At 38.0% G+C, this 12,754-nt stretch overlaps 1 protein-coding gene across 1 annotated transcript in view; it reads right to left on the reverse strand.

The window, feature by feature from the left end:
* LOC110451314 overlaps positions 1-12,754 on the reverse strand; it is a 40,210-nt gene that overhangs the window by 17,546 nt on the left and 9,910 nt on the right. Inside the window, exons 4-13 of the mRNA XM_021499247.1 lie at positions 12,226-12,287; positions 10,804-10,894; positions 9,632-9,778; positions 9,001-9,148; positions 8,312-8,438; positions 7,082-7,192; positions 5,816-5,957; positions 4,438-4,580; positions 3,580-3,749; positions 1,063-1,194 (exon numbers count right to left, since the gene is read on the reverse strand). Of these exons, the coding sequence (XP_021354922.1) occupies positions 1,063-1,194; positions 3,580-3,749; positions 4,438-4,580; positions 5,816-5,957; positions 7,082-7,192; positions 8,312-8,438; positions 9,001-9,148; positions 9,632-9,778; positions 10,804-10,894; positions 12,226-12,287 (1,273 nt within the window). The remainder of the gene's footprint in view (positions 1-1,062; positions 1,195-3,579; positions 3,750-4,437; positions 4,581-5,815; positions 5,958-7,081; positions 7,193-8,311; positions 8,439-9,000; positions 9,149-9,631; positions 9,779-10,803; positions 10,895-12,225; positions 12,288-12,754) is intronic.

The following is a 12,754-nucleotide window of genomic DNA, read 5'->3' on the forward strand; positions in this document are numbered from 1 at the left end:
ACAAAATTGAGTGCTCTTGGCCTAAGCTTCACCTGGTCCGAACGTCATTGAAGGACCATAATACAACATGATGTTGTATGCTGATAGACTAAGCACAAAAACATATCTAAAATATCATACTTCATATTTGTTAATGAACTCATAAGTTTAGATATGCACAGGTAATGTTAATCTGGTCAATTTCATGGCCAAATAAAGCGGGTAACATTTGGTAGTTGCATTGAGTCCAATTTGAGTAGAAATTGAAATATTTACAAATATACAATTATGTGATAATTTTTTCATGTTCCCTCAAAAAAACGTCAGGGCATATTGTGTTAGCCACTTCTATACCATTACATTCAGTCCCATCAGGTTAGTTACTGTGACTCTACCAATTTCATTTCCAAAGGTCAAGTATGAGAATACCTTGGACGAGTTCATAGTTTAGGGTCCCAAGGTCAATACTAAAGTCACTGTTGCTATTTATAGGTCAACCATTGCTATTTTGTCAATTTCATCACTATCTACAGACTTCAAGGTCATGAGGTCATGAATGTCTTACTGACATTTGTTTTAACTTTTTTTTTTAATTCACTATCATTTTAGAATATTTTTTTACTTTTTAAAAAATCTACAACATCAAACAATACAGTCATATCAGAAAGAAAAAAGAAAGAAAGAGACTTCATTTGGAGTTGGTATTTTTATGTCGTCAATATCTGACAGTTTTACTTTGACATCATTCCTAAATATGGAGTATCCTGATAAATAAATGTATACAACATGTCTTACCAGACACGATCTCTAAATTAGAGGTAGGTTTTGCTCTGTAGAGAAAAAGGATGCAAACTTTGCATTTAACTTGGCTTTATTTACTGAAATTGAGCACAGTGCTATTTCTATCACATTTCTATGGCAATTGTGAATAAAAGTACCACTCCATAAGGTCAAGGTCACTTACCTTGGTAACTTGACGATCTCCAGGTACATGTTACAGAGTCAGAGGTCAATGTCACTTACCTGGGTAACTTGACGATCTCCAGGTACATGTAACGGAGTCAAGAGGTCAAGGTCACTTACCTGGGTAACTTGACGATCTCCAGGTACATGTTACAGAGCCAGTGGTCAAGGTCTCCGGCCACGAGTTCCTCCACTGTCTCATGTTTCTCTATGTTAGGATCCATTTCTCCTCGCAGGAATGGACACTTGTACCTTAATACCAAAACCAATCATTATAATAAGCCCCACATTTAGTCAAAACAAATCAAACAAATCCTTAAATTTGTGGATGTCAATCGAACAAGCATTTTCTCCTCTCAAAATCATTCAAACAAGCCTTTCATTCAGATGATATCCTTTCTAACTTAACAGGGAGTTAAAACAACAGCTATTGGGTTTCAGAACAACATTTATTATAGCTCTAGGGAGTAAAATATTATTTAAAGATCTGTGGAGTACAAAGCTACATCCAATCATTAGGGGAAATTCAAAACTGTGAGACATCAGCACAGACTAGACACGAGGGACAAGACATTAAAAGATATCCCAGACAAGACATGAAGAACAAGATGATACAGATATCCCAGACTGGACACGAAGGACAAGATGATACAGATATCCAAGACTAGACACGAAGGACAAGATGATACAGATATCCCAGACTGGACACGAAGGACAAGATGATACAGATATCACAGACTGGACATGAAGGACAAGATGATACAAATATCCCAGACTAGACACACGAGGGACAAGATGATACAGAAATCCCAGACTAGACACGAGGGACAAAATGATACAGATATCCCAGACTAGACCCGAGGGACAAGATGATACAGATATGCCAGACTAGACACGAAGGACAAGATAATACAGATATCCCAGACTAGACACGAAGGACAAGAAGATACAGATATCCCAGACTAGACACGAGGGACAAGATGATATAGATATCCCAGACTAGACACGAAGGACAAGATGATACAGATATCCCAGACTGGACATGAAGGACAAGATGATACAGATATCCCAGACTGGACATGAAGAACGAGATGATACAGATATCCCAGACTAGACACGAGGGACAAGATGATACAGATATCCCAGACTAGACATGATGGACAAGATGATACAGATATCCCAGACTAGACACGAGGGACAAGATGATTCAGATATCCCAGACTAGACATGATGGACAAGATGATACAGATATCCCAGACTAGACACACGAGGGACAAGATGATAAAGATATCCCAGACTAGACACACGAGGGACAAGACGATACAGATATCCAAGACTAGACACACGAGGGACAAGATGATACAGATATCCCAAACTAGACACGAGGGACAAGATGATAAAGATATCCCAGACTAGACACACGAGGGACAAGACGATACAGATATCCCAGACTAGACATGATGGACAAGATGATACAGATATCCAAGACTAGACATGAGGGACAAGATGATACAGATATCCCAGACTAGACATGAAGGACAAGACGTTACAGATATCCCAGACTGGAAACGAGGGACAAGAAGATACAGACATCCCAGACTAGACACATGAGGGACAAGATGATACAGATATCCCAGCCTAGACACGAGGGACAAGACGATATAGATATCCCAGACTAGACACGAGGGACAAGATGATACAGATATCCCAGACTGGACATGAAGGACAAGATGATACAGATATCCCAGACTAGACACATGAGGGACAAGATGATACAGATATCCCAGACTAGACACGAGGGACAAGATGATACAGATATCCCAGACTGGAAACGAGGGACAAGAAGATACAGACATCCCAGACTAGACACACGAGGGACAAGACGATACAGATATCCCAGACTGGCAACGAGGGACAAGAAGATACAGATATCCCAGACTAGACAGGAGGGACAAGATGATACAGATATCCAAGACTAGACATGAGGGACAAGATGATAGAGATATCCCAGACTAGACAGGAGGGACAAGATGATACAGAAATCCCAGACTAGACACATGAGGGACAAGAAGATACAGATATCCCAGACTAAACACAAGGGACAAGATGATACAGACATCCCAGACTCGACACACGAGGGACAAGACGATACAGATATCCCAGACTAGACACAGGAGGGACAAGAGGATACAGATATCCCAGACTGGAAACGAGGGACAAGAAGATACAGACATCCCAGACTAAACACACGAGGGACAAGACGATACAGATATCCCAGGCTAGACACATGAGGGACAAGAAGATACAGACATCCCAGACTAAACACACGAGGGACAAGACGATACAGATATCCCAGACTAGACAGGAGGGACAAGATGATACAGACATCCCAGACTCGACACACGAGGGACAAGACGATACAGATATCCCAGGCTAGACACATGAGGGACAAGATGATACAGATATCCCAGACTAGACACGAGGGACAAGACGTTACAGATATCCCAAGTAATACAATGGAGGCCAATATGGCTCCCATTTAAGTTGTCAGACATGATCTTGAAGTTATTATTGGAGCAGATCAATTGATTTTTTTTTTATATCCTCAACCTCCGAACATATTCACTGACCACTTACTTTCCCTCTATAATATCAAACTGGGCGTCACAGATTGGGAAGCTTCCCCAGCCCACAACACGATCAGACTTTACAGTCGCTCCTCGCAATAGGAACAGTTCAAACACCAATACCATACCAGGCTTCAGGGAGGCTTTCGACGGCAGCACGGTAAACACACTCTGGTCAAACTATAAAGTATAAAATATTTGCTATTAGACATTCTTATTTCAGATCACAGGAACATGTATCAAATGTTTAAATTAAAGCATATCATTGGATATGGATTCCTTTCACTGCATCCTGAACTCATTCACCCCTGAAGACACATTTGAACTCTTCCAAATCAAAGGTCGGAATATAATTCATTATAAAATTTCAGGGGTGAATGAGTTAAAATTATCAGAGTTTAGACCCATTACAACTGGTGACCAAGCAAATGGATGCTCAAAAAAATATGCATAACTTTTTAATAAGCAAACACCAAAACCTTACTTATGTAAGGGAAATCTAATTATGAAATTTGAGAAAGATCTGTGAAGAACTAAACTTGAGAAATAAACTTAAACTGTCAATTCCAATTTGGCTACCCGGTGGCCATCTTGTTTTTTATCAGTCTCAAATGAAAAACATGCACCACTATAGATCAAATGGATCCTTCATATCAAATTTGCAAAAAATATCTGTCTGGTACTTTTTAAGAAATAGCTGTAACAAGATTTGTTTATGGACGAACCATGGTCAAAAGGATAAACAATGAATGTTTCCAAAACAATGTTTCCAGCTTGCAGTGTGCATTTATTGTTTTTCAAAAAGTGGAGCAACTTGTTTATTTTGAGAAGATGTTTCCTGCTGTATATAAAAGGTAGAGGATGTAACCTTCATCTCTGTGTTGTAGAAGTAGCCATCATGCTGGACAGGAAGACTGGCCGCTCCCCACATCTGACTCTTGAGTTTTGCCCAGCGCAGCACATGACCTCCCAGTCTGTTGTACAGGGACACCATCAACACATAGCGGCCTCCTGCAGATCAAATACACTTAAGGTTATAAGCTACATTACCGAGACATGCATTTTTATTTAAAATTATATAACTGTATTGCCATAATTTGGAAGTTTGTTGGCATTAACTGTAAAGCTAACTGAATCACAGTCAGTCGACTTTGACCCCTTACCTAACATTGACAAAAGAAAAGTCAACCTTGACCCTATCCTAACCTTGATAACAGACACAGTCAACCTTGACCCTTAACTAAACTTAACAACAGAAACATTCAACCTTGACAATTAGCTCAAGTATCTGTTAAACTTTGATTGCAGATATTCAAACTTTGACAATTACCTCTGGTACTTGCTTAACCTTGATTGTAAGACAAAGTCTTACCTGGTAATTTATTCCTGGCCTTTACCTGGTAATTTATCCCCGACCCTTACCTGGTAATTTATCCCTGACCCCCTTACCTGGTGATTTATCCCTTACCCTTACCTGGTAATCTATCCCTTACCATTACCTGGTAATCTATCCCTGACCCTTACCTGGTAATCTATCCCTGACCCTTACCTGGTAATTCATCCCTGATCCTTACCTGGTAATTTATCCCTGATCCTTACCTGGTAATTTATTCCTGGCCTTTACCTGGTAATTCATCCCTGATCCTTACCTGGTTATATATCCCTGATTCTTACCTGGTAATTTGTCCCTGACCCTTACCTGGTAATTCATCCCTGATCCTAACCTGGTAATTTATTCCTGGCCTTTACCTGGTAATTTATCCCCAGCCCTTACCTGGTAATTTATCCCTGACCCCCTTACCTTGTGATTTATCCCTTACCCTTACCTGGTAATCTATCCCTTACCATTACCTGGTAATCTATCCCTGACCCTTACCTGGTAATCTATCCCTGACCCTTACCTGGTAATTCATCCCTGATCCTTACCTGGTAATTTATCCCTGATCCTTACCTGGTAATTTATTCCTGGCCTTTACCTGGTAATTCCTCCCTGATCCTTACCTGGTTATATATCCCTGATTCTTAACTGTAATTTGTCCCTGACCCTTACCTGGTAATTCATCCCTGATCCTAACCTGGTAATTTATTCCTGGCCTTTACCTGGTAATTTATCCCCAGCCCTTACCTGGTAATTTATCCCTGACCCCCTTACCTGGTGATTTATCCCTTACCTGGTAATTTATCCCTGACCCTTACCAGGTAATTTATCCCTGACCCTTACCTAGTAATTTATCCCTGACCCTTACCTGGTAGTTTGTCCCTGATCCCACGCAGACAACCTAGTTTGACCTGTATAGGTTGTGGAGTCTTGTCCCAGTCGACCTTCCAGCGACGACCTTGACTTCCTCCATACTGACCATCAATGGTCATTAGGTCACCGTAGAATGTCTAAAAAAAACAAATTGACAACATCATCCAGAATGAAAATAAGACATCAACCTTGAATAATCTTTTGCAATTTAAAACTCATGGTGCATTGACAGTTCGATGGTGATGAGAAGTAAGCATTAACCAGTAATTATTGTCTTTCCAAATTGATTTTAACTTATTGATAGACTGGATACTTCACTTCTAAACAATACAGGTTACTTTTACCACAATTTAAATGTTTAATCTTCAATCAAATCGCTCTTTAACAGACCTATACTATATGCATATATCACACGACTTCATTGTATTAACACACATACAATAACATTACCTCGGGAGATTGTATCAACACATATAATAAAAACATTGAATAAATATATGAAATGATAACATTGTATTAACATATCACATACCAACATATGTATTAACTAAAACATGACAACATTATATTCACATATCACATGACAGCATTGTATTCACACATCACATGACAACATTGTATTGACCCAAACATGACAACATTGTATTAACATATCACATGACAACAATGTATTCACATGACATGACAACATGGTATCATGACAACATGGTATTCACATATCACATGACAACAATGTATTCACATATCACATGAAAACATTGTATTCACCCAAACATGACAACATTGTATTCACATATCACATGACAACAATGTATTCACATGACATGACAACATGGTATTCACATATCACATGACAACATTAATATTGTATTCATATATCACATGACAACATTGTATTCACATATCACATGACAACATTGTAATTATATATCACATACCACATATGTATTAACTGAAACATGACAATATTGTATTCACATATCACATGACAACAATGCATTCACATGACATGAAAACATGGTATTCACATATCACATGACAACAATGTATTCACATATCACATGAAAACATTGTATTCACCCAAACATGACAACACTGTATTCACATGACAACAATGTATTCACATGACATGACAACATGGTATTCATATATCACATGACAACGTGGTATTCACATATCACACGACAACATTGTATTCACTCATTATGACAACATTGTATTCACTCATTATGACAACATTGTATTCACATGCATCACTGACCTTGATCTCTCCCTTTCTACGTTCAAGGACACTGACAAGCTGACTTTCTGCTCGTCGGTAGGCCCGGTGTAGACGGTCCATCAACAATTTCTCTTTCTGCCTCAGCATTTCCTGTGTGAAGAAAGAGGTGTATTTTACATTTGAAATTAATCTCAAATATTTTTAGCTCAATTCCATTCTTTTTTAAATTCTTTTTTCAAACCAAATGCAGATTGATAGGCATCTAATATTACATGGAAGTCAGCCATTGAAAATATGGAATAGATGCCCCTTTTGCATATCCAGTTCAATCAGTTGAAACTGTTGAACCTGAAAGAAAACGATAGGTGCAGATCCGAACCGAGGCTGCCTCAGGAATATTCGCCACGTGTAGATTGAGGGGTAACTAAAATGCTGACTATTGTTAGCTTGCGTTATTTCTTAATAAAACACATTTTAAGATACATTATATAATTTAGTGGATGCCTAAAAGAAGGAAATGTTATTCTTGATATAGTGTTATATATTCTCCGAAACTGTGCATTCTCTAGCTCTGCCTACAGTCCGGTCCAAGTGCGAATGTTTATCATGGAATATTTCTGCGCCACCTTAACTGCTTCAATTTGGACAGGTGAATACAACCTTAGTTTTTACAGAATCCATGGTTGTTAGATGTAATTATTATATCTCTACTTTATTTACTCTATATAAAAGTAATTGGTTAAATCGAATATATCCCCACTTTTGTCTGACTGTGTTTTAGTCCTGGGTGTTAGTCTGGGAACTAAAACACACCTACACTCGGGTGTTTCCGCCAAGCCAATCAGGCGAGAGGTGGGCGGAGCTTGCTACCGAACTCAGAAGCGACGCGCGATGTGGGCGGAGCTTGCTACCGAACTCGGAAGCATTTGGCTCCATTGCCATCAAAGGGGTAGTTGGGACGTGAAGCTATACAGCTTATGGTTTACCAATATTTTCTATTTAAAACCATCTCTCCAGTGTGTATCGGTATAATAAAACGGTTAAAGTATGGGGTTGAGGGATATAGCAAGTATCTGGTGTTCCTTGACCATGCCTATTTCCCTCGGTTTCACCTCGGGAAATAGACCTGGTCTCGGAACACCAGAAACTTACTTTATCCCTCAACCCCATACTTTAACTGTATAGTATAACTGAACACAATGCCTTTATACAAGCAGTAACTTGGACACAATTATGTAAAATCGGCCACCAAATAAAAAACTGCCTTACAAGTCTGCGCATAATCTCCTCCCTCTTCAGCTTGGTTTCCTCGGCGACACGTTTCTTGGCCATTTCTTCTCTCCTCAGCAACTCCTCCTTCTGTTTTCGCTTTCTTTCAGCCTCCTGGTCCATGTATCTGGAAACAGTTATAATGTCACCTTCATTGCGAATTATTACATTTATAGATAGCAGCTTAAATGTAAAATGTAAACTTTTTAATACTTTACAATAATAATAGAACAAGTTTTTAAACTTATATCAATCACTCTTGTTGGCCCGGATGGAAGCACACAGGGGGTCTTAATATAGGAGGAACCTGGAGTACCTAGATATTTCTAAACATTTTCTTCAGGTTGGTAAGTATGGATTATGAGAAATTCTTCATAATAATGGAGTACCTAGAGTAAACCAATGTAGTCAGGTTATCCGTCTTAATTTGGGAGGAAACTGAAGTATACCCAGAGAAAATCAGTGTAGTCAGGCAGGTGACCCAATACCTTCTCCAATCTGATCATGATCAGCGGTTCAAACCCTTGCCATCTTGGTGTAACGGCTAGTGTTCTATCTACTGTGCCACCAAACCCCCCGTAACACCAACTTAAAGGATCTGTTGAGGTGGAACACATCCACTAACCTTTGATATCAGGCTAACATTTGACTAGGTGACCATTTGTTGATGTCTATAGCCCTGTACTGACCTGATGTGTTCATCCCTCAGGTGTTTCTCCTCCTCCTGGACATCCTCCAGTGAAATCTGTCCAAGCATCACCACATCGTCTTTTACTCCCTCCTCAAACTGCTCCAGGTGAGGTCCCAGCTCAGCATCCTCAATCTCCTGCTTCAGCTCTGTAACATTCAGTATGACATACAACCAGGGATCAACCATCAAGTATCAGTCCTTTAGTCTTAGAATTGTAGATGTCAGCAAAGAACTGTATTGAATCATGTATAACTGTATACCAGTAAATTTTCACCACACTTTAACTTATGCTTTTTTGCATAATTTCACCATGACAGTGAATGGCATTTTTCATCCTACCCTACGTACAGTGGTTCTACCTCTTTCCACTGGGACTATTTCCTTTTGTGGGAAAATATCACTGATAAAAAAGGCATGAGTTTGGGATGACAAAGTGATTTTGGTATTGGTTTTAGGAAAAACAGCAGAAAGTGTCCGGGGAAAGGAGCCGTTATAAGGGTCTAAATTAACTAAATTAAAGGTGAAGGGCTAATTTCACACTAAGTGAGAACAGGTTATACATTAGTGAAAGCCAACATTTTACTGGGCGAAAGTTTCTATGAAGAAAATTTATATCAAAAAAATTATACCTGAGATTTTCTGAAATCTTGGGAGATGTTCTGGTCGGGTAAATAGAGCAGGTGGTTGTCTCTCTGTCTCCAGCTCGTTGTCGCCGCCCTCCAATGTGTCCAGCAGACGGTACAGGTCAGGAAGGGCCTGGTCATTGGCCGGGGGATCTAAACGCCAAAATATAAAACAAAAATACAATGAAGATGAAGGTATGCAACAATAGATTTTGCAGCCATTTTGAAAGGAGATAAGTTATAACCACATTGTGGTTCTAAGAACTCCATATTTAGATCAGTTAAAAAGACTAATTAACAATAGAAAATGGGTCTCTTTTTCCTTAATTTATCAAGATAAATTCCTAATTTATAAGAAAAAAAAATAAAAAAAATACAATGTATGTAAAATATCAACTCCTCAAATTTGAAATCATTTTGATAAACAGTAATTGACAATTTACACATTAAAAATAACCTTCCTTGTTGGAACTGTGCTAACACAGTATTGCTCCAAGGATTGTATTATTTCAGTTGCCTGCACTGGCAAAGGTTAAGGATTTGTCAAAGTAATATCTGATACTTATAGTATTGTTTGTGATACTTTTAATGCATTAAGTGTGTCTGATGAAAATTTCACTAAATCTAAACAAATAGAAATAAAAAAAAAAAATGAAATATATTTTAATGAACAATATAAATACATTAAGTGCATCTGATGAAAATTTCGCTAAATTCAAACAAAAAATAACGAAAATTTGAAATTTATTTTAATGAACATTTTAGAAATGTTTCTCGACCTTCATACAAAGTTTGAATATAAAGGTCAGAGTTTGTTGTCAATGGTGACATCTTAGTACAGTACCCATCTGGAAGTACATCTGTCTATAAAAAAATATATGTGTCACTCACTGAATACACAAAAAAAACAAAAACAAATTAACAACCAATAAGTGTCAAGGACTTTATCATGTGACCATCTTCAAACTCAAAGGGTTCCCATATCTTCTCTGCAACCATTGAATATCATCAACCAATCAAATGCCAGCAGTTAATCAGTTGATTTGGTTCATTAAGATTGAATTTTATTAACTCATTCACCCCTGAAATTTCATAATGAACTATTCCAACCTTTGAACTGGAAGAGTTCAAATCTGTCTTCAGGGGTGAATGAGTTAATATGCAGCCAATTAACTTACCAAATACAAACTCTTCCTCCTCAAACTCAATACCGTAAGCCTTAGGGTCAATGCTGGTGAACTCAACAGACTGAGATTCCTTCTTCTTAGTCTGAAACAGAGAAATCTTCATCTCATGGAATGTCCCAAGCAACACAATTTCTACCATGTAGTAATTTGTATCCATTTTTTGTTGTTATAATTGACAAAAGTCTTTTTTTTTCCCAGTTTTTATATGTTTAAGATCAAGGAAAAAGTGTTGAAAAATTGGTATATTTTTTTTCTGTTAATTTTTTTTTCCGAATTCATTTTTCTGACATCATTTTAGTACATGCAGTAACTATATTTATCCTGCAATAAGCCTGGGAGGTTAAAACATAATCTCTAACTAAAAGTTTGGGGGTAGGCCAATATTACAGGACAGTGAAATAATTAACATCTACTGTCATTTCTACTGAAACGCAATACACATTGGTACAATGGATAAGTAAATAAAAGTGGTCAAGTGGCTCGGTGGATAGCGCAGGTGGAGGTTTGAATCTCTGATTGCAGGTAAAAAGGTATGGGGTCACCTGGCCAATCACTCATGCTTTCTCCTGGTACTCTGGTTTCCTCCCACATTAAGACCCCCGCTCCCCTGCATGCTAACATCTCGGCTAACAAGAGTGATTTATATAAGATGAGTTAAATTGTTAACACACTTGTTGTAAAATAAATACAGTTTATATTTTATGTAAAAGTAAATAAAGCCTCTTTAAAAGAAAACCTTTACAGCATTGCTTTTACAAATTCCCTATATCCACATTTTTGGCTGAGTTTAATGTTACAGCATCTAGTATCTATATTCGAAACCAATGGGAGACACTTGATATAAACTGAACTTTCCAGTGTTACCGTGACATCATGATGATATCCAAAGGGACATGGTCATTAGACCTCAGAAACACAAGCGACAATTTCTCTGCTCCTTCGGAAACATGCTATAAAGTTGGACATTGATCAGTGCCTGGAGAAGTTCCAATATATTAAAATTGACCAGGACAAAACAGAAGTCCTCGGATTTACTCCCAAACATCAAAAGAAGAAATATCTCAATTACACCTCAGAATTGGTATTATGTAGTACTGTCACAAATGGCAGGTTGTAAATGTTGTGAGGAACTTTTAAAGGGGCATCGATCATTGATGGTCTCCTTTGTCACAATCAGTCACTTCATCATTACATTTCCAGTTCAGGAGATAAAGATCAGTTGCATCTGTCAGTTTTTAACCACTGACACTGCAATATACTAAGTCTTGATATCATGATATCCACACAAGACTTAAGAGAATGTGATACTTCAAGCCATTGCTGGAACTGACTAGTGAACTCAAAGTGTCTCAAGACAGAACATTATACAGCTTGTCATCTGTTTACATATAAAAACCATGCTACTTTACTAACCTCCACTGACTTAGTGGGAGAGGGTGGGGCCCTTTCTTTCTTTGGGACATCTTTGGGATCCTCTGAAAGAAAAAAAGAAAACAGAAATATTAACTTGATTTTTAAGTTGTGTCACATGTACACTTATAACAGAATATCAACCATCAATGTACACTGTACTGGTAAAATGCTTGGCTTTCACTGTGCAGCAACAGGGTATATTATCAACAAGAGGCCCATGGGCCTTAACGGTCACCTGATATATTTATACAGAGAGTTGATTTCGTTTTTAACATGAACAGAAATATTATTCAAAGTGACAAAAAACAATAAAACCACCTTATTCAATATCAAGCATACAGATTTCAGACTAAAAAGGATTTGAAACTAGCACCTCTGATTCTAAACAAGGAAAATGAAGAAATTTTAGCACACTGACTCCCTTGAGCCCCACCCTACAGCCCTTGGGGGTAGGGCTGGCTCAAAATTTTCAAAGTATCAAACTGTCAACTCAAGGTTATAATTCCAATCAAGTTATTAACATGTAATA

This window comes from Mizuhopecten yessoensis, unplaced genomic scaffold, assembly GCF_002113885.1.
Source record: "Mizuhopecten yessoensis strain PY_sf001 unplaced genomic scaffold, ASM211388v2 scaffold5929, whole genome shotgun sequence".
NCBI lineage: Eukaryota > Metazoa > Mollusca > Bivalvia > Pectinida > Pectinidae > Mizuhopecten > Mizuhopecten yessoensis.